The 20,883-nt window shown below is 46.6% G+C and overlaps 1 protein-coding gene across 1 annotated transcript in view; it reads left to right on the top strand.

Moving 5' to 3' along the window:
- The first annotated feature begins 289 nt into the window (after window positions 1–289).
- The window catches only part of FUOM (fucose mutarotase), a 71,596-nt gene continuing 51,002 nt past the window's right edge, over window positions 290–20,883 (top strand). Inside the window, exon 1 of the mRNA XM_086922010.1 lies at window positions 290–492. Coding sequence (XP_086778136.1) covers window positions 408–492 — 85 coding nt within the window. The 5' untranslated portion in view covers window positions 290–407. The remainder of the gene's footprint in view (window positions 493–20,883) is intronic.

Genomic DNA, 20,883 nt, shown 5'->3' with positions numbered 1-20,883 from the left:
GGAACGGTGTATCTTTAAACTTCAGGATTATTCGTTCCCCTCGTCCCCCACCCTTGTCCTCTGTGTTCCACACCTCCAAAATATGGGGAGGGGGGTATAAATCCCCCGCGCCCCCACAGTTCCTACGTCCATGCTTGCGTTAGCAAGAACATGTCGCCGCTTGTATAGCTGATGCGAAGTTTCTCTACCCTTAAATTGTGTCTGGATGCATGCATGTATCCGTCATGCGTGCTCTGCTGGCCGGAAGGACACGCAGCCTGCTCAGCTCCTCCCTGGGGGCGCGGTACTTACAAGGAGGCGTGATAGGACGCGGAAAAGCACGGCGCGATGCCGTGTTAGTTCCGTGCTGAATGTTGTTGTAATCTAAGTGACTGGTTTGTGTGATCCTGGGTTTGCGGTGTTTTGCCATGGTTGTGCTGAAGGGGATACCGGCCGTGCTGTCCCCGGAGCTGCTCTTCGCCTTGGCCGGGATGGGGCACGGCGATGAGATCGGTAAGAGACGGTTTACAGGTGTAAACAGAAGTGCTCGTGGCTGCTCTCGGGATTGCTCTGAGCGAGTCCTTTGTATCGGAAACAGCGAAAAGTGCCTGGTACCGTATGCGACACAGCAGGCCACAAATACATGCAGGCTGCAGCACCACCCAGCGAACAGCCTCGAAAGACGTTACAATCTTGTCATTTCTCTTTCGCTCCATTTAATCATGTAGTTAGAAGTTGCTAGCACTCGAAAGTTGTCTTTTTGCCTGTATTACAGGTTTTTTTCGTTTAATTTTATTGTCATGTCAGTACCCAAATATTTTTAAGAACACACCTTGGCATCGACTTAATTAAAACTGGGCCTAATGCAGGAGAGGGGCTTTCAGCTAAAGGTGACTTTTTAGCCACATTCACTTTGAATGTTGGCAGTTTAGGCCCATGCTTCTCGTACCAGCGAAAATACTGCTACCCTTATTCAAAGTGTGGTTGGCAAAAGGAATTCAAGTTGGGCATTACATGACACTCGTAATAACATGGGCAAGTTTGGAGCTATGCACGAGGTGCCACTGGGGCCCCATCTGAGATGCATTGATCAGGACGATGTCCATCTTGGATTGGGACCCAGACGGGCAGCAAGGAGTGTGTCCTGTACCTACTACTGTTGCTCTGCATGAGTTAAGTGTCAGGAGCTTCCACAAGCTGGCATAGCTCAGGTGCCATCCCTAGATAAGGATATTGAGGGCCTTGTCAATCTCATGGCTTGGGTCCTTTGCTCACCATGAATGAGCATTACATATCACTGCATTCTGGGAGTTGTAGTAGTCTTGGTTCCTTTTAATTGAGCCAGTAGGACCGGCACACCTAATAACAATGATGTGTAAAAGCAAAGTCCAGGAATGGAAAAGAGGCGTGTACGTAACGTCAGCCATCTGGTCACTAATCTTACCATATAGTCACTGTGCTAGATACCACACTGCTATGTGTACAGACTTAGAACTACTAGAGGAACTGGAAATACCCAATCTTTACAACTCTGAGCATCTTCTAACAAATGAAGCGCATGGGTGTCACCTAAACCTTAAAATCAAAGTATTGTTCAATCAGCAAACACCAGAATCAGTAACAGTTCAGAGAGGGGCACAGCTTCCTCCTTTATATGGCAAGTCGCCAGAAATATTGCTACTGATTCCTCCATCTGGAGGTACTTGGTGAGCTGGCTGACATGAAACGCAGTGTGGAGACTCGGACGTGCTTGAAGTCAACTAAGTGTATGACCTGACAGACCTTTCTAAAGACAGTGTTCCACCCACTGGTAACCCTTAGTACAAACTAGGTTCGGGAACTTCCACTAACCTGATAAAAAGCATAGGTTGCCTTCTGGTTTTTCTATTATTTCTAGAGTTAGTTCTTGACAGTACCTGAAATTGTTTGTCTTGTGCATCAATTAGGCCATCTACCTCTTAAGGCACAGCACCCAGTTCAGTATATCACGAGTAGTGTACGTCAAGTTATTGTCTCAATCCTCCTTTACCATATTAAGATGGCCATAGATAAGCTTACCGTACAGACGTTCAAATTGGTTAAAAATCCACTACCTTCTGTGGCACTGTTCAATGAGTGAACTTCAAACATGGCATGAGAATCCCCTTCTCCCATTATTTTTTGCAACCGTAGTTCCTGAACTTTTTAGAACCATAGCCAACTTTTTTAGAACAGCAAACATTTGTGACCCACCTACCTGTAATGGACATGAGGAGAGGCGAGTTTTGAATGTGATAAAGGTTTGCGTGGTAGCATACTGTCATTTACAGAAAGCACATTCTCAATTAAAATGGCTACCAACTTCGCAAAGACACACAATTATATTTTTTAAACTATGTAGTATACAACACTGTGGAAATGAGGTTTCTGTGAATATTTATAAGTTGGGCATCATTAATTAAAGTGGCTTTATTTGTTTCAATCCTGTTAAAATCTGTTTCCAGCGCACCTTAGAAATAGAAAAATGGTCCTTCCTTTTTGCTTTCCTAACTTCTGAATGCATGCAGTTAATTTACAGGCATTTACAGTATGTTGCAAAAAACCGACATCCTAAGATTGATACATAACTCACTTTAAAAACTCATCTCGCTTTGCAGAGAAAGAAAAGTAAACACTAAACCTATGTTAAATTAATAAGCCTCAACTTTTCAGAAGACATAGCCTGTCATTTGACTATGTTGTTGTTGAAGCACTTTAAATGTGACTAGGTAAAACAGTTTAAAGGTATTTTTGTTTATTGGTCAAACTTTCCCTTCTCACCAAAAATTGTCTCGTGATCCAAAGTTTGGTAAACACTGCTTTGCAATGATAAACCAATTCAGCGGCCTTGTGGTGGGATGAGATGGAGAAATGGGAATTTACTCACACAACCTACATAGCTGTCGTGCAGCGTGACTTGAAGATATTTCCCAACCTACGGTACTTAAAAGAGAAGAATCCATGTAGAGCGATTCAGAGAAATGGCCAGGTAAATATTAGAATGCACATTTGAGTCATAAGTGAGTCCAAAGGACAATCAGTTGAGAAACACAATCCCCCACCCTTTCAGAGGAAACTCCAACCTCTGGAAACAGTATTCAGTGACTTTTTAGCCCTCCTGTTTTCACCCCACTCATTCAGCAGGTTGGGTAGGCCCTGAAAACATATCTGTATGTATGTTCATACCCGACATATATTACAAGAGATACAACCTTCCCCTTGTTTGCCTGGCTTCATGGTACAGCAGCATCCTAAGTACCGTTAGAGCACCTGGGTTCCAGTGAGGAACCCGACTTTAGGATCAGAGGACTCCTTCAACAGAAGTCAATCTTCTATAAAACCTTGTAGCACTGAACAGCTTAGTATTTGGGCTGCACATCTGCTATCAGTTGCAGTCCCACCAGCGTAGTCAGTAAAAAGTGTAAAACAAAATTGGAAAAAACTAACCACCCACAAAATATTACGTTTTAATGAAAAATAAGAATATCAAATATTAAAAATGTTAGCTGTTTTTAGTTGTAACATGCTAGGTTTATGGTAAAAGAACTGAGTGTTTCCAAGATTCAGGTTAGATGGAGATGTGTAAGGGCCGAACGGCTCAACCTTACGGCAGTATCCAGCAGGAAACAACTCTTGTAGCTCTGGTAGGCTCCTGCACTTAAGTGCCTGCTATCCTGCAGGGAGCTTATTCTCCATTCAAGCAGGAACAGGTAGTCACTATCACTGCCAAAAGGAAAGTACTCTGGACCGCTTTCTCATGGCACATGTTGTCAATACCGGGAATTAGATTGGAGATCCACTCGCGTCATTCCTTTCTTATGTGGTGGCCCTTTTTGACACGCCCAAAGCAATAGTCACTGTTCATGAACTTGGCATCTTGGCACGCATTGATTAGCTGGCCCTGATGGGAAGTCGTATTCTCCCTAGCTTTCTTTCCCTACTGGGAGGTCAAAGAATTTTAGTGGACTTCTCTTCTGACTTCTATATAAGAATGTGGGATGCATTGGTCCTCTTTAGAATAAATCCACTGTGCTGTTGATACGAGAGACTATTATGAATGCTAATCTCGAGTATAGCTCTGTCTCTCTAGCCTCCTTGCTCTGCAATCCTGTTGACTTGCACTTCACCCAATTGCTCCACCTTTTTGACATGTCATCCCTTCACCTACAAGCGTGTATCATGCTTCACCACTTAGAAGCAGTTTTGCTGCAGAAGTAATCATTTTTATTAGAATGTAGGAAATGGCAAGGGTCACTCCAGCTACATGGAGCATTCCTTATGGAAGAACAGTCAAAGAAGGGGGTATTATGGCAGAATAGAGCCTAAAAGGCCACAAGAGGAACCTAAAACTGGGGTGGACATTAGTTAAGCAGCTGCAGGGCATAACATGTGGAGAAGAGTGTAATGGAAGATAAGGAAATGAATATGATGCGGTTGCATCAGGGGAGGGTTTGTCTTGCAGATCCGTGTAGGTGGTCTGTTGTGCTTTGATGAAAAGTCTAGTTAAGAGATTGATTGATTGGTGACTTTAAATGTGAGAAGGAAGTTAAGTATTTTAGCAGCAATATGGTGAACATAATTCAGAGGGGCTAATGAAATACTTAAAAAGTGAGGATTAAGTATGTGTCAGTGAAAGTTGTGGCCAGGTTTGGGAAATTTTGCTGTGGTTGGCAGAAGAAATACTTTGATTCTGGGGCAAGGAAGGAAGTGCTTTGATGTAAGGTACAAGGTAAGTGGAACTGAGTATTTGAGACTTATCCAAATTTAATATTCTTGAGACTGATGGTTTGATGCTCTTCTGGTACTATTTTTGATGACCGTAGCTTGGTTAGCTAGTTTTGTTTGACATGTTTCGGTTCACAAGGTACATTGAAGAGGCAACTGACTCCGGAATATGGGGATCACGGTTCGACAACCGGCGGCAGGTCAGTCCAGCACCATGTGACTCTGGGCAATAGCTTGCTTAATCTTCCCGACGGCCCCCAGCGCCTAGAGACCCTAACGGGTGATTGTGCGCTTTACAAATGAGGCTATTATTATATTATTATTATTCTCCAAATCGGTCTTGTGTGACTAGAGGGGGAGATGCCATTTGCACTGGCCTTGAACGAAAACAAGCACTAGAAAATCTAATAGGTCATAGCTGATTTAGGTTTATGTTTTGTAACAGCTGTAATTGGTAATACATTAGTAGCAGGGGAACTGTGGTGTGTTTTGCAGTGGGGTGCACAGACTATTAGATAGGTATGGGATTGAGCGGAAGTTGGGCAGACAGCTAAAACAGACGGACTGCATTTGACTGGGATGTTGGGAACAGAGGTGTACTGTAACGAACACATCCAGTGATGGGAACTGGTGTTCCGTGACTATCCCCTGCCCTCCAGCTACTGTGCTAGTGATTGGTAGGGAGAAACGTCTCTCCCCGGCTGTAGGGAGAAACCTCTCTCCCCGGCTGCTGTCTATCCCCACACGGACATGAAGCGTATAATAGGCCTGGGAAAATTCAGGATGGCACTCCAACTGCTGGTTTGAACTGCATAGCATGAATTCACAAACATGCATACATACACATGTGAAGGGGGTCATCCAAAAACACATGTATTGTGCATTATTTTATTCATTGCATGAGCTTGGAGAGACAGCTAAAGCTGTCTTTTGCACAGACTTCTTAAAAAGCCATGATTCTTGAATCACCAAATAACAAATAATAATCGGGAGACTTGTGCCAAATAAGCACGTTTTATAACCAGTTATGAGATCACCCAGATCAAAAAAGACTTAAAAAATGAAAGCAAAGAGACCTCTAGCTCACTTCAAACGAGTAAGAGGGAAGCTGCAGCCCCACACAATGAGTTATAGAGTTAGTCAGAGCCGTCCACAAGAAAGGAGATCCATCTGCCTTCAGCAAGGAATGGCACCCAGACTCTAACAAGAGCTAGCAGCTTACACAGAACATGGGAGACCCACTTGTAAAGAAAAGTAAAAACAACATGCCGCAGACAGTAGTATACAGCTTTCCTATGTCCCAGAGCAACAAATGTCTCATGCCGCCCAAAAACGATTCACACACAAAACAGGACAGATCAGTCAAACTACTGCAGTGCCTGTGTCTTGATTTTTCAGATAAAACGTCACATAAATGTGATATCATGAAAGGGCCCAAATATACTTAGGAGCCCTTTGCTGCCATATGCCAGGGTGGCCACATACCAAGGATGCCTCATCCTGATTAACCTCACACCTCTAAATTCCAACACCCCACACTTCCCGTGTCTTTGTCTCTTGCAGTTTTATTTATTTTCATAACTTTCACCCTCCTCTGGGTCAAATTCAGATAATGAAAATAAGTCCCGGTCTCCAAAAATCAGTGCAAGAAACCACCACCTGCAACCACCGGCACAAATTAAGGCCTCGTGCTTTTGTGTACGATACCTTGCTATCATAAATATGGCAGTAAATGTTCTAAGAAGCCTACCAACATCATCCATGCAATGAGTTTACAACATTCGAAGTACACGCTGCTCAAGTCAAATTACAGTGTAGTACACTTGAAGAGTATCAAAACACAATGACAAAACTCTGTATCTTCTTTCATGCTTTTTATTCCATCCACTTCTTGTAGCTGTAGCCAATGGGTTTCGTTGCTTGGGCGTGTCAGCCCTACGTCTTCCTCAGGGCTTTAAGTCTCAAATACGTTCGGATATTGAAACCTCCTAAAATCGCAAATTGATTAGGAGGTCATTCATCCAACTTTCTTTCTAAGTAGCCGTATGCCGTAGATATATCAACATCCAATGATTGAAATTTGAATAATACTCTCCACCCGTAAGCAGTAAGCTTTGTCCAATAGAATAGAAATGAAGAGAATTATCTCTTCGGAAGTCCGTTAGGCTCCCGTTTTTTAAACAGGTCCCAGAAATTGGGGAAACCTGGCGTCATGTTTTTCATTGCCCAGGTGCAGAGGATCGGGCCCGGAGCGGTGAAAGGTAAGTGCACATTACCTCCTCGTCCGTCTTCCTCGCCACAGGAATTACTAATGAGCATTCTTCTCACCCAGAAACTCCAAGAAAAAGTTATCATACTAGTCTCCCTATCCCCCCAATATGGCCCCCAGTGGCAACCACCAATCACATAAAAGGATACAAGATCCACATCACAACCTGTTTTTTTTGTTTCTGCACTACTCCAAGTGCTGTTCATGTTCCTGTTTGTTCAGGTGAGTTGGGGGCAGCGGTCCTGCTTTAGTGGACTCTTGGGCCCCGTTACATAAGGGGGGATGGTTGTAGTGGCAACCACCAATCACATAAAAGGATACAAGATCCACACCACAACCTGTTTTTTTGTTTCTGCACTACTCCGAGTGCTGTTCATGTTCCTGTTTGTTCAGGTGAGTTGGGGGCGGCGGTCCTGCTTTAGTAGACTCTTGGACCCCGTCACATAAGGGGGGGATGGTTGTTTCCACATGTGTGTGCTCCATGTTTTTCCCCCCCTTATTGACCACTTGGGGCATTCTCCTTTGTCCTGCTATAGCAGACTTCCTGAGTTGCCGTGCCTTTCAGTTATGCATTTCCCTTCCTTTTGAGGGGTGATGTATCCAAGGTTACTGTGGTAGGGGTCCCGCTGAGTCCTGCTTGGTGGACTCCGCGTGTCTGCCTTCTTTTTGCCTCCCGCGAGTCCTGCCATAGCGGACCTTGCCCGGTTGGTGGTTCCCTCGTTGGGTTTTGCCGAGTCTTACCTTGGTGGACTCGGTGTTGCTTATTTTGGGGTTGACTCTGGGGCTGATGCGGCGCTGGTGAGCTCCCTCCTCCTTCATAGGGTCCGCTTGCGCGTTCCTTCAGCTGGGCTGATGGGGTCCGCATTCATCGGTTGAAAAAGGGGGGGGGTGTGGCCTATTCCGTATGCTTACATTTCGGCTCATGGTTCACTACGCTGTTTATAGGGGACTCCTGGCAGTGACATCGTGTTTGTGGGCTTGCCGATGGCCATCCTATGGACTTTATTTTGATTTCCATGGAGATCAAACCCTGCTAAAGCTGTTAAAGTGTCCCGAGGAGGAAAATGTTTGGACCCTTCTTTATTTGTCGCTTTTTGGGTGCTCCTTATTACATGCTGGGGTTCCTCTGGCTCTCTGGTCACTGTTCCTTCCTTCGCTTTGTTTCTGCAGACGCTTGTTACGGAGGTGGCTGCTGCTTTACGTGTTGCAGTCTCTGTTCCTCCTTCTAGGAGACCCTGATGTGTGCCTGGTCCTTCCTGTGAGTCAGGTGGGGTCGGAGATGTGGTACTTGCAGGTCTTTTTCTGCATGGTTCTGCTCTTTTGAAGGTTCTGCAGCACATTCATTCATTCTGGTATGATCCCGTGTCTGAAGTGACTGTGTAGGATGCTGTTTGCTTTCTCAGTTTCGTCGGATAGACCCTGAGCCGTTGCCCGTCCGCTCCTCTGTCTTCATGGTTTTGGATGGGGAATAGGAGGGTGTGGATGGCTTCCCCGGTTTCTGACCTGTTGTTGTCCTTTGCAAGACTTTGCGGTTTGGTTTTTCGACCACTGTGTAGGGGGGTTCTTTTGTTGGCTGGCATCTCCTCTCAGGGTACTGTGAATTTGGGGGGTGCCTCTCCGGCTGGTCTGGTTGGTGGGAAGGTAGATGTGGCGGTGATGCGCTCTTTTTACGCTGCTGTTGTTTTTGTTGGGGCTGCTGCCTTTTCCTCCTATGCCATTCTTGCCTTGCTGATCGATTTTTAGTCCTTGGCGGAGTTGTTGGTCGAGGGCGATGACGTTTCACCCTAGGTCGCTCAGATGGTGCAGCAGTTACGTCTGCTTTCTGACATCTCCTTTGTTTTTTTGGGGTCAGCGGCTTCTACTGCGGGGTCTTCTGTGGCTGCTCGTCGCTGGTTGTGGCTCCGCTCTTTGAAAGGCTGCTGATGCGCATTGCTCGTGATGGTCCCATTTTCAGGATTTGCATATAGTTGTACTCTCTGCGAAAGGTCATACACTGCTGGCGCCATGAAGTGCTGGGCGTTCATGCCTTTTCATGGTTCGTAGGGCCTTTGGTCCTGCCCGTCGGTGCTGGGCTCATTAGCCCTTTCGAGGCCCGGGTGATCCTTCATTTGAGTCCCGGTTCCCTGCCTCCTCTTCCTCCTCTTCTGCACCCTCCGTGTCTTGACTGGATGGCTCCTTTTGGGGGTACTGTGGGTACTCGCCTGTCTTTCTTTGTGGTCGACTGATTGCGGACTGTGTCAGCTGCTTATTTTCTTCCTGTGGATCGGTCGGTTTGTGCGTGGGGTCGTCCAGCCTCCCCCGGAAGATTTTCGGGTCACTCCTTCCCCTTTGGACGCGCTGCTGTATGTGGCTCTGTTGGTTGGCGTCTGTTGCCTTTGGGTATGGGGCACTGTTGTGCCATTGCCCGGGGTTTTGTGGGGCCTGGATGTGTTCTGTATTCTCTGCTGGGTGTAGAGGCGTGCAACCGAGGAGCTGTGGCTCAGTGGTTAGTCTTGTGCCTCTGTTGGCACAGTCTCACGGGATCCTCTGGCCGTTATTGGTCCTGATATAGTTGGATTGGTTAGTTCCCCCTGTCTCATTCAGGGTGGGGTCTTTGCAGGTATTCCTGCCTCCGATCTTTCGGAGATTTTCTGGTTTCACTCGGCTGTCAGGTGGATTTTATCCTTGTTCCTGTACGTCTGGTCTCTCGCTTGTTATCCGCTTCTGTGTTCTGGGCGGTCTTTTGCACTATTGGGTGTTACCCTTTGACCTGTGTTCCTCCCCTATTGTCTTTGCTAAGGTTCTAGCCCCTCCGCTTGGGCGTTTCCATGTGATGGGGGCTGTGTTCTTCCTTACCTGGATGTTTTGTTGATTTCTGCTTATTCTTTCTCTTAAGCAGGGTTCCAAGTCGGGGAGGTTTGCACGGTCCTGGTGGGTCACTGTGTTCTAGTGTTTGGTTGTAGCCCTGCCTGGTTCCTTCTCGGGATCTCACGTGCATTGTGGCTCCCTTCCAGACTCTGTTGAAGTTTGTGCTCTTGCCTCCTGCCTGGATATTGACTCTGGTGTCGGTGCTTCGGTCTCTGTTATCGGGGACTTGCCCTCCTGTGTTCCCTGGGTGTTACCTGGTTGACTTGGGGGTCATGTGACTGCTGTCCTTTTCTTTGGTGGTTCTTTGGTCTCGTCTCCATATGTCTTTCAGTCAGGGTGTTCCAGTGTCGGCCGGGGTGAGGGTGTCTCTGTTTTGGTGCTTGGACGACGATCCTCTGTCCAGGGTTATCCATTTCTGTTTGTTCCCTCTCTGGTGGTCACTTTGTGTGCCCGTCTGCGGGACTAGGGGTGCTACTATGGACACCGCTTTTGTGCAGGGCTAGTGGTTGCTGGCTCTGTTGTCCTGCTCCTCCTTTGCAGGGAGCTATGGCCCGTTCAACTGGGTCTCTTGGTGTTTGCTGCATTGCTGGTGTGTCACCTTGTTTGTGTCTGGACGGTCAGCGGAGTTGTCATGTCCTTCATCTGTCATCAGGGGGGATGTCGTGTTCGTTCCCTCAGTTGTCTAAGTCGCCTCCTTTGTTATTGAGTGGGGTCGACGTTGGCCTCCCTGACTGCAGTTTCCCTCCCGGGCTGGGAGCTTGTTGTGGCTGTCTGTCTGGGCTCGGTCTTCCCTCCCTGGGTTCTTGTCTCTGACCAGCTTGATGTTCCGGTCATTGCTGAGGTGTTTTGGTTGTCCGGTGGTGGTATTGTTTGAGTCTCCGTACGTTACTGTGGTCCGTTGTTTCTGCACATTTGTGCCTTATCAGATAGCTTGGAGGGTGGATGCGCTGTCCTTCCTATGGCCCATGGACCTGTTGTCTGTCTTCCCTCCGGTTCCCCTGCTTCCGGCGGTCTTGCAGGCACCGCCGCCTGTAGTTTACTCTGTTGTTGGAGTTAGCGGTACATTCGGGTTGGACGTTGCTATGCCCCTTGTTGGGCGCTCTGGTTCCTCTTCTGGTCCATGGGTCTTTGGCCTTGGCTCTTGGACCGTGTTCCCTGGTCCACTGTGGTTGTTGTTCCTTGACGATTGCGGTTCATCTCCTGCTGTCCTGCCGCCACTCTCCTTTGTAGTCTTACGCTACGTATTGGGTCACCTTTGCTTGTGGTGTTCTGCGACCTGTTTGGTCTGTTGGGGGTTTGGATCCTGCTCGTGTCCTGGATTTTTTAGTAGGCGTTTTTGTTTTGGGCTTAGCCTTTTCTCCCCTCCGTGTTCGGTGGGCGGCCGTTCCAATTTTTCTTGTTCTCCCTTGTGTGTCTGTGGAGCCCTTGGTAGTTCATCTTTTTGAGTCTCTGGCCTTTCATCGTCCGCGTCCTGTCTCGTCTCATCATCCGTGGGGCCTTCCTTTGGTATTGTGGTCATTGCGGGGTGTTCCCTTTGGACCATTTGGATTCGGTGGCCTTGTTGTTTTTGATGTTGACGTTGGTGTTTTTTGGTGACTGTTGCCTCTGCCTGTCGTGTTGAAGTGTTTTCTGCAAGCTTCCCCCTTCTTGAGGATTTTGGAGGATGGAGCGCTCTTGCGGGCTCTTCCTACTTTGGTGCCTAAGGTGGATTCTTTCATCAGTCGGCTGTGATGGTCCTCCCTATCTTCTTCCTGTTCCTTCGTAGGTGGGAGACTCTCCTTTGCTCCTTTTTGGATGTGATGAGTGCTTTGTTGCCTTGCTTGTCCCACATGGCTTCTTTTGAGTGTTCCCCTGCTGGGCCAGCGGCCGTCTCTTTCCACGCTTATGTCGGTGGCTTCGGGAGACTGTCCTATTGGCATAGGTTGTCCGGTCTGTGGTTCCCTCTCGTCCTCTTCTGGGGAATTCTACTCGTTCTGTTGCTGTTTCGTGGGCCACCTTTTGGATGTTTCCAAGGGGGGTTTTGCAGGGCGGCCGCTTGGTCTTCCCCCTCATTCCTTCATGTTTCCTTCCCGGATTGAGGTTGGAGTTGGTGCTTCTGTTGCCTTTGTCTCTTCGATTCTGGGCTCAATGGTTTCTTGAGATGTGTGTGTCTCTCCGTTGTTGTCACTGGTATTCTTGTTGTTGTGCCTTCCGTGTGTGGGCTGTGATTCTTATCCATGAAGCTGATATTGCCTAGTCTTCCTCGCCACAGTATAGTTTCCCTTCCCTCCCGGCCCTCTGTTGTGGCTTCATGTATCTGCTTTGGTTTACAGGTCGTGGTGTGGATGTTGTATCATTTTATGTGATTGGTGGTTGCCACTGGGGGCCATATTGGAGAGATAGTGAGACTAGTATGATAACTTTTGCTTGGAGTTTCTGTAGGAGCAGAATGCTCACTAGTAATTACTGTGGCGAGGAAGACTAGGACTCGGAGTAATGAAGATTACTGGTAAGTAACCGGGGCATTACTGTGAATTATTTTTCCAACGCGCTGATCCTCCCACCGCGCCATGTCAGATTGGAAGCAGCCTCTGCTGCTGTCATTATGTAATGTACAAAGCCACGTGAATATCTGCACACAGTTCATATACAATGTGCTACAGTGTTTCTGCAGTGCAGGCAGCATGTATGTTACAGCATGACTTAACTAGTACTTGATTCAGAACACATATTATCCCTATAATGAACCATGTATGAAGCAGCACATAAACACTCCTGGCAGAACAGAGCCTGTGCTTGAAACAGCACACACAGGACCCATTCAGAATAGAGGGTCTAAACAAAATACAACACCGATCCCCTGAACGGTGAAGTTCAAAGAGCTCTTCTCACGCCAGAGTCCAGCCCGTCTGCGCCAGTCCGTGCTGAGGACGGGCTGGACAGCTGGACGCTTGGTATTGATACCTCTGACTCCCCACATTTTAGATATACCCTTCAGACTCTGCTCGAGTTTAAACCCACGAGGCGCACATGTTCACATACCTGCTCTCCTGACGATCTTTTACGCCCTCTATTATGTGGTTGCTGGACATCAAACACGGTAAGCTCCACCTCCCTACCATCCAGGCATAGGCCTAAACAACTCACCTTTCCTGGAGTTAGGGCAGGGAAGGAAGACTGTATTCTCCTTAATGCCCGCTCGCTCATTAAAAATAACATTTTGTTTAGGGAATTTATATCAGATAGGAAGCCTTCCCTGGTCTTTGTTACGGAAACCTGGGCAAAGGACTCTTCCGGTCCAGATCTCGTTGAAGCAATCCCGGAAGGATATTGCTTGGCTCTGCAAGATAGCCTGGCCGGGTGGGAGGAGGGCTAGCAATTCTTTATAGGGATCATTTCCACTGCCACACTGTTGCTATTTCTGACCCAAAGGACAGCTTTCAAGCACTTTCCTTTTCCATAAAAAGTGGCCATAGAGCCCTCCTTAATGGAATCCTGGCATACCGCCCTCCTGGCCCACGAACTGATTTTGGGCAACGGCTGCTCCACGTCCTAGAGAGATTTCAATTTCCATTTAGAGAGGCACGACATCAAGGATACCATCTCCTTGTTGGATGTCATGTCAGCTTGTGGCTTTGACCAGCTGGTTAAAGGGGCTACTCATCGAGCTGGGCACACGCTCGATGGAATTTTTTCCAATGACGAGAGGTTGACGATCAAGGACTCTATTCCTCTGTCATGGTCTGATCATCTGGCCGTTCCATTTGAGCTAATCTGTCCGCTCATCTATGCGCCCATAAATACACCCAGCAAACAAGAACTTCGTAGGAACTTCAAGGATATCTCAAACAGCTCCTTCTCCCCGTGGGCACCCAATTTGTGTTTACCTCAAGAAGAAAGTGTTTCTACAGCTGTCATGCAGTTTGAAAGAACCATGACTGACGCACTAGATGAATTAGCCCCGTTCCAACCCGGCCGCCGTGCCAGAAAAAGGCCCTCAGCCCCCTGGCTTTCGGAACACCTTAGACTCCTGAGACAGGAGGTAAGGAGGCGGGAGCGCCTCTGGCACTCTGGATGGGACCTAAAAGATAAGGAAGCTCATAAGACTTTGTTGAGGAAGTATAAGGCTGAAATCATAAAGGCCAAACCAGAGCTTTTTACGGCCTTGACAACTTCATTGTCCTCCCCAAGAGAGCTCTTTAGGGTTGTAGATTCACCTATAACCCTCCAAACCCCAGATCCTGCAGTAGCATCCCAAGAGCTTTGTAACAGCATTGCCTCTTTCTTCCAGGCAAAAATATTAGATATCTACTCTGCCTTGAAGCTGCAAAAATCTCTTATGAGTGGGCCCCCTGCTTTAGGGGCTATGGACCACGCCCCGGCTGAAAAACTTCCTTTGGAAATTTTAGATTCCTTCCCCCCACTTTCTTTAGGGGATCTGGATAGCCTCCTTAATAAAACTAAATCGGGCTCTCCTCTGGATGTGTGCCCCCTCAGGATCCTTAAACAGTGCAGGGAAACTCTCCTGCCTCCTCTGGTTGATATCATGAACAGAGCCATGAGAGAGGGCCTCTTCCCCACCCAATGGAAAAGTGCGGTGGTAAAACCTCTTTTAATAAATGCCTACCTGGATCCGTCGGTTTAAAAAAACTTCCGGCCCATTTCACTACTTCCAGCTCCAGCAAAGATGTTAGAAGCGCATCTTAACACGCATCTTGCTGCTTTTGTAGAGAGCTCGGCCTGTCTTGACTCCTCTCAACATGGTTTCAGGAGGGAACACAGCTCTGAGTCGGCCCTCACCATAGCGTTGGATAATATCCGCACACGCGTTGATGAGGGCCAGACCACCCTTCTGATCCTTCTGGATCTGACGGCGGCCTTTGATACCCTTTCTCCCTCGGTATTAACATCTCGGCTGAGGGAGATTGGGGCGCAAGGTGCAGCTCTAGATCTACTCACTTCTTTCCTCAATCATCGAGTGCAAAGAGTGAAGTTGGGGGAGTACCTATCTCCATCCCTTCCGGTGCAATGTGGGGTCCCCCAGGGGTCGGCTCTTAGTCCGACCCTATTTAACATCTATGTGACCGCACTTGCCAGGCTTATTAGATTCTTTGGTATGGAGATAGTTTCCTATGCGGAAGACACCCAGATCCTTGTCTCTCTCTCCCAGTCTAGCGTCCCGACTGCCTCCAATTTTAGATCTTGTATGGAGGCAGTCGGTCAATGGATGATCCTTAATTCGCTGAAACTAAATGGAGAGAAGACTGAGGTAATGGTGTTTGGAGGGAAAGATGACGTATGGTCATCCTGCTGGTGGCCAGACTCATTAGGAGCCTGTCCCACCCCTACCTCCTCTGCAAAAAATCTCGGGGTTATGATTGATCCTGCCCTTAACATGGGTAAACAGATCAGCAGAACCATCTCCACCTGCTGGGGCATTATTCATGTCTTGAGGAGGATCAGGCATTACCTATCCCTACAGGCAAGGAAACAGCTTGCTGTTGCCCTCATTGGCTCCCGGCTGGACTACTGCAATGCGCTGTATGCAGGAATGAATAAGCGTCTACTGCAGCACTTGCAGGTAGTCCAGAATGCCGCTGCCAGGTTTGTCCTGGATCTTCCTAAACGCACCTCAGCCACAGCGGCCAGAAAGCTGTTGCATTGGCTTCCTGTTGAGGACTGCATTCACTTTAAGACCCTATGTATGACATACAGGGCTTTAGCTAAAAACAGTCCCACTGGTGTTGGATCCATCCTGTCCCGCTACACTCCCTCTAGGGATCTGCGTTCCTCTGGCAGACTTCTCCTATCTACCCCCCGTTTCAGGAGAGCGAAATGGGGTGGCAGGGCCTTCTCCACCTTGGCGCCCAAGTGGTGGAATGCCCTCCCGCTGGAAATAAGATCCCTACCCACTCTTCAGGCATTCAGAAGTGCTCTGAAAACACATCTCTTTGTGCAGGCGTATCTGTAGTGGTGTAGTGCTTACATTTATGATTTGTTTTGTTAGGCGCCTTGATGCCTTCGGGTTATTGTTTGCGCGGTATAAATTTTATTCAATCAATCAATTATTCAATCAATTCCCTCAAAATCCACATTATACTTAATGCACAATCCAGCACTTCACAGAGCCTCCCAAGAGTACAGAGCCCATGTACGAACGTTCACACAAAAGCTTCCTGCTTTTTAGATAGCTCATGTATGCATGAGGCAACACTCAATCTTGCTGAGGCACCCGGACCTCATGTATGAACCACCATGTATGTCCTGGCTGCAGTACAGAGACCTCATGCATTATGCCGACCCATCGCTTCCTCTCCTCCCTAGTCACCTCCACAGGTATAACCCTTGGAAGTCAGTATCTCAGTGTCAGCCAGGATAAAGCAAAATTAATTTCTCAGGCCTGATTGGCCACGGGGCTTATGCCTCGTAAAGTTATAAGTGTGGAGTTTCCGCACTTGTGGCGGAATCTCCACACTGCAGTGCTCCGTGTGGAGATTCCGCACTCGTATCTTAGCGAGTCGTAAGTCCCTTTGTGAATCGGGGTTAAACTCCTATAGGTCAGAAGTAAAGAGTTTCCCTCCTCAACAAGGTGGCAAGGGCTCCTGAAGCAGCAATGGGCAGAGGTTCAGGAACAGAAGCATGTAGGGATGCCACGGCTGCTGGACTCTTCTCCTTGAGTTGTAGGGGGCGGGGCAGCTAAAGCTGATTTGAGTAGGGGTCCTGAGGCCTCATTCGGCATCATTCGTGTGGTAGCTGCACTCTGGGTCCCAGGTGCTGCAGTGGCGATGCATATTATGCCTTTAGTGGGCTGAGCTTTGGAGTTGAGAAGTCGTCCCAAGGCATCAGGAATTCTGGATCTGCGTTCTCTATTGTGGTCATAGGTCGGATAGAAGGGCCAGCTTTTTTTCAGTATTGCAGTCCCTGGTTTTCAAGTTTCAGAGATGTGTCTGCAGACAGTTGAGTCTTAGGAAAATGACCTGGGTCTGCTTTAGGGTGTTAGAAGGAGGAGCTGACCTCAAGATGGGAGGCATGAGGTGGAAAAGTAGGAAACCCAATGAAAAGAGAAAGACCTGCTCTATAATGCATCATATACTATTCATGCCTGATTCCAAAATGGCTGCCACTACTCCTGGACCAGTGCATGGAAGGCAGTTGTTTGTTGATTGCTCTTTCTATAACTGTATTGGCATCGGTTAGTTTCGTCTCTAGTCGGGTGCACTGGCTGTCTCTGGTGCTCAATCTTTCATTGTACTGCCTCTAATGAAATGGGGCCCTAAACATTTTATGGACATTGAGCAGACGATTGGCTTGGGCAACTTCATTGTGGCACTTAATGTACTTTCCTCATCAGCAAAACATAAGACGTGCCTGCATGCCACAGCTAAGCCCTGCCCCTTGGCTGGTACCCATTACAGGTACATGGGTATACATACCACTGACTCTGCTGATTCACAGTCAACCCTGTAGTGCGGTCTCTTCCAAAATGTGAAAGACATTTCCGAACAGGCTATGGCTGAAGAGTACTGAACCTGTCTTTTTTTGTTGTTGTTGTTTTTTTTTTGTTGTGCATTGTTTATTTTGTTGGGTTTGGAAAAGCTCTGGGAACTGCTTCTAGTCTAGACATTTAAACAATTTTTATAATAGCTGTAAATGTGCCAGGGAGCTCCGCTTCCAGAATCCAGCTGACCTTTCGAGCACTGGTGTTGTGTAGGCACATTAATTCTCCCAACCCTCCTCGAATTGCTCAGATATCAGCACGTTTTACGAATAACAAATGATGTGGGATTATACCACAGACCTGTCGGCGGGAAACAGCCATTTTACATACTCATTCTCAATGAGCCGATGGCAGGTTCTCTCTTCTCGCGATTTCTGATCCACTGTCCTCAGTACGACTGCAAGGGGCAGCTTTTCCGAGTGGCGTCTGAGGTAACACGATGCTGTAGAATCCGCCGTGGAGAGACAGTGTCTATTCTTCCTCTTCCTTGTTTTCGTCAGTGTAGTGTTTCTCTTTCATTTCGTGCTGGTACGATAGTGGGCCTCTCGGGAGACCTCATCCAAGTGGTCGGAAACGTCCCCAACAGTCATGCTGCCTGCAGCCAACAGCTTTCGAGGCCTCCCGTGTCTCCGCTGTGAACAGTGACACCAAATGAGGGGACTCCTTAACAAGTGTTTGCGATGCTCTCGAAAACGTTACTTAGGTCGGCAGTATCATAACCAGCCCTGGGTGTGGACCTTAGTGAAGAACAACAACGCAAAACGCGTGTCACTGCTAGGCATTTTGCATTGAAACATCACAAGGGATGGCTTGGCAGTCAGGCTGGACAAGTAACCTTCCTCTGCCTTTGCCCTGGTACTAGAGACCCTTTACACTAACTGGGGTCGCAGCTCATCTCGGTTTTAGCATTGGCGCAAGGGGCTATTGCAGTGTTTGCTTTTGTAAATGAACGTGTTGGCATGTTGTAACGTGGGCCCCCACACAACTCATGTACAAATGATTTTTTGAGAGGTATCCAGAACTATAGCCAAGCAGTTGAGCACTTACTGCTTTACGGGCCTGGTGAATGAAACAGAAATGTGGCTAAATGGGATCCCGATACAAAACGGTAAAAGCTTTCGAATTCAGCCTCCAAAATACATTGACACAACTAAAATTGCTGCGTCATTTTACCCTCTAGTAAGAGCTAACACTAAGCATTGTACCATTGACCCTATCGCTGTTTGTAAGGGAGGAAGCCATGTTTTCATTGAAAGAGTTATTGCGGATGCTAAGGAAGACAGATGATAAAATATAACAAAAGTCAGGAAGCCTCAAAAAGCATTCGAAATATTTAGAAAATCATAGATATTCCGAAAACTATAAATATGGAACATAGCTATGTTTGGAATTGTGAAAACATTGAAATAAAATAAGCATTTGGTGCCACCTGTGACATACCTGCTTCTATACATTAGTGAATTTTGATAAACGCTTTAATTGTAGAAAAGCTAGACCGACTACTTTGTCATTGCTTGTTTTCCCATGTCAGAAGTCAGAGAAGTGCATTTGTGGACTGTTGAGGAAAAAGCTAGGGGGCTCCTATGTTGCTTTGTACCTGGCACCCTATGTTTAAAGTCCAGAACACAATTTCAACAAACAACTGTGATGTGGAATTGGAGATCAATTAACTAAATTGATGTAAACCAGACAGACACCAGTTGCCAGATTGCGTTTGTTCTGTAAAACTCCGATTACATATAGCTGTCAGTTGCTAACATGTAGGGGAAGATGTTTCATTGATATCAAGGAGGTGTGGGGGATTCCCACACTAAATCCTGTAGGTGCTCCTATAGAGGTACAACAAACCTCTAGGTTCTCCAAAAATATTCGGGTTCAAAGATCCATGTATTTTATCAGAATTTTATTCCAAAAGTCTTATATTGCGATCATATAGACTCAAATAAAGTTGTTAACATTTTATCCATCACATCCGTTTTCAAAATGCAAAAAATCTCTATGCATTTCGGAACGAAAGTCCCTTCATCAGGGGATCAACTTTATCTGTAAAGGAAACAAACACTGTTTCAGGAAGGGGACTGGACCCTCAAAGTAAATGTAATATAGCTGAAAGATAGAATCCAAGTGTGGTCGGTGACACCGAAGCAAACTAAAGTAAGGGCGGTTGCTAGGAAATCGTGGACACCAAAACTAAATAAATAAATAAATCAGTCGAAAACGCTAAAAGAAATGGTTAAGTCAAGACGAAAGTCCAAACTGCAGGTAATTAGAATCTATGTGGAGATTGTGCCTGCAAGCATATTTAGGTGAAGGAACGTTTAAAATGCGAATGAAAATCCCAAGTGAAACACCCGACTTGTGCGCATAATGTAAGTAGCAAGAAACGGATCAAAACCAGGACACGGGTATACTGAATCTTACCCAAACGTACAAGTTGCCGCGTTCGGTAGCGGGTATCAGCAGGAAGCGTTGAGTGTAAGGGGGAGTGTGTTAATAGAGTGGGTCATGCGACGTGAAAAGCGGACCGCGAGTCGGCAATCTACATAGAAAACAGACTGTGGTGTAAACAAGGAATGGCGTGTGAGAAGTTAGAAACGTGAAAAAGGCATCAGAAAACCCAAGACTCCATGGAAAATAGCAAATATAAAATGTCAAAGTAAATTAAAATCCGAAGTATACAAAAATAAACAGCAGTGGTAAATGGACGTGGTAATCGGTGAAACACAACAAGTGTCGGCCATCTTGGATAGGGAAAATTTTTGAAAAAGGAAAAGCAAAACATTGAGTTTAAGAATAATGACTCGAAATTCAAAGGGGAACAATACAATTGTCATGTATGATGTATAAAAGAAATTAAAAGAGAAAACAGCGGGTTTGGTTTAAAAATAATGGAAAAGAATAAAAAGAATATGAAAGACAGAGTCAGAAGAGTGAGTTCAAGAAAAAGTGGAAAGCATTAAAATGAAGGGTAAAAAAGGGGACAGGCATTAAGGGGAAAGATCATCATCCCAAAATAGAAGAAGTAAGGTGAAAAAGAATATAATGAAATGTATTAGCTAAGCATAGCGAGTCAAATCAAGAGTTATCAAGAAGCATGTTCAAAGGAAGCAACTATATTCGATACGTTCATTGAGTCCTTTCGGTTGGCACGAGTCGAACAATTTAATCCAGAAAAGTTTTCGTTGTAGTAATTTTTTCCGATTATCAACGCCAGGTCTCATCGGGACAACCTCCAGTACAAGGAACCTCAACTGGCTGATGTTATGCTGGGATGAAATGAAGTGAGCCGCTAAGGAAGATTTCAGATTCTTGTTCCTTATGGTGCTTTTGTGCTCCGTCAGACGGACTTTAAGCTTTCTCTCGGTTTTCCCAACATAGGGTAAGCCGCAAGGGCATTTCAGTAGGTACACCAAATTCATTGAGTCACAAGTGGCATTGGTCCTTAGTTTGATTTGTTTGCCAGATGAAGGATGGTTGGTGTAGTTGCCTCTGATTATGTTATTGCAGTGAGTGCAGTTGTGGCATGGTTTAGTACCAGCAAAGACAGTTAGAAATCGCTATTTCGGAA

This window comes from Lissotriton vulgaris, chromosome 5 (genome assembly GCF_964263255.1).
Source record: "Lissotriton vulgaris chromosome 5, aLisVul1.2, whole genome shotgun sequence".
Taxonomy (NCBI): Eukaryota; Metazoa; Chordata; class Amphibia; order Caudata; family Salamandridae; genus Lissotriton; species Lissotriton vulgaris.
The sequence above is the reverse complement of the archived record's forward strand: the minus strand, read 5'-3'. Positions and strand labels throughout refer to the sequence as shown.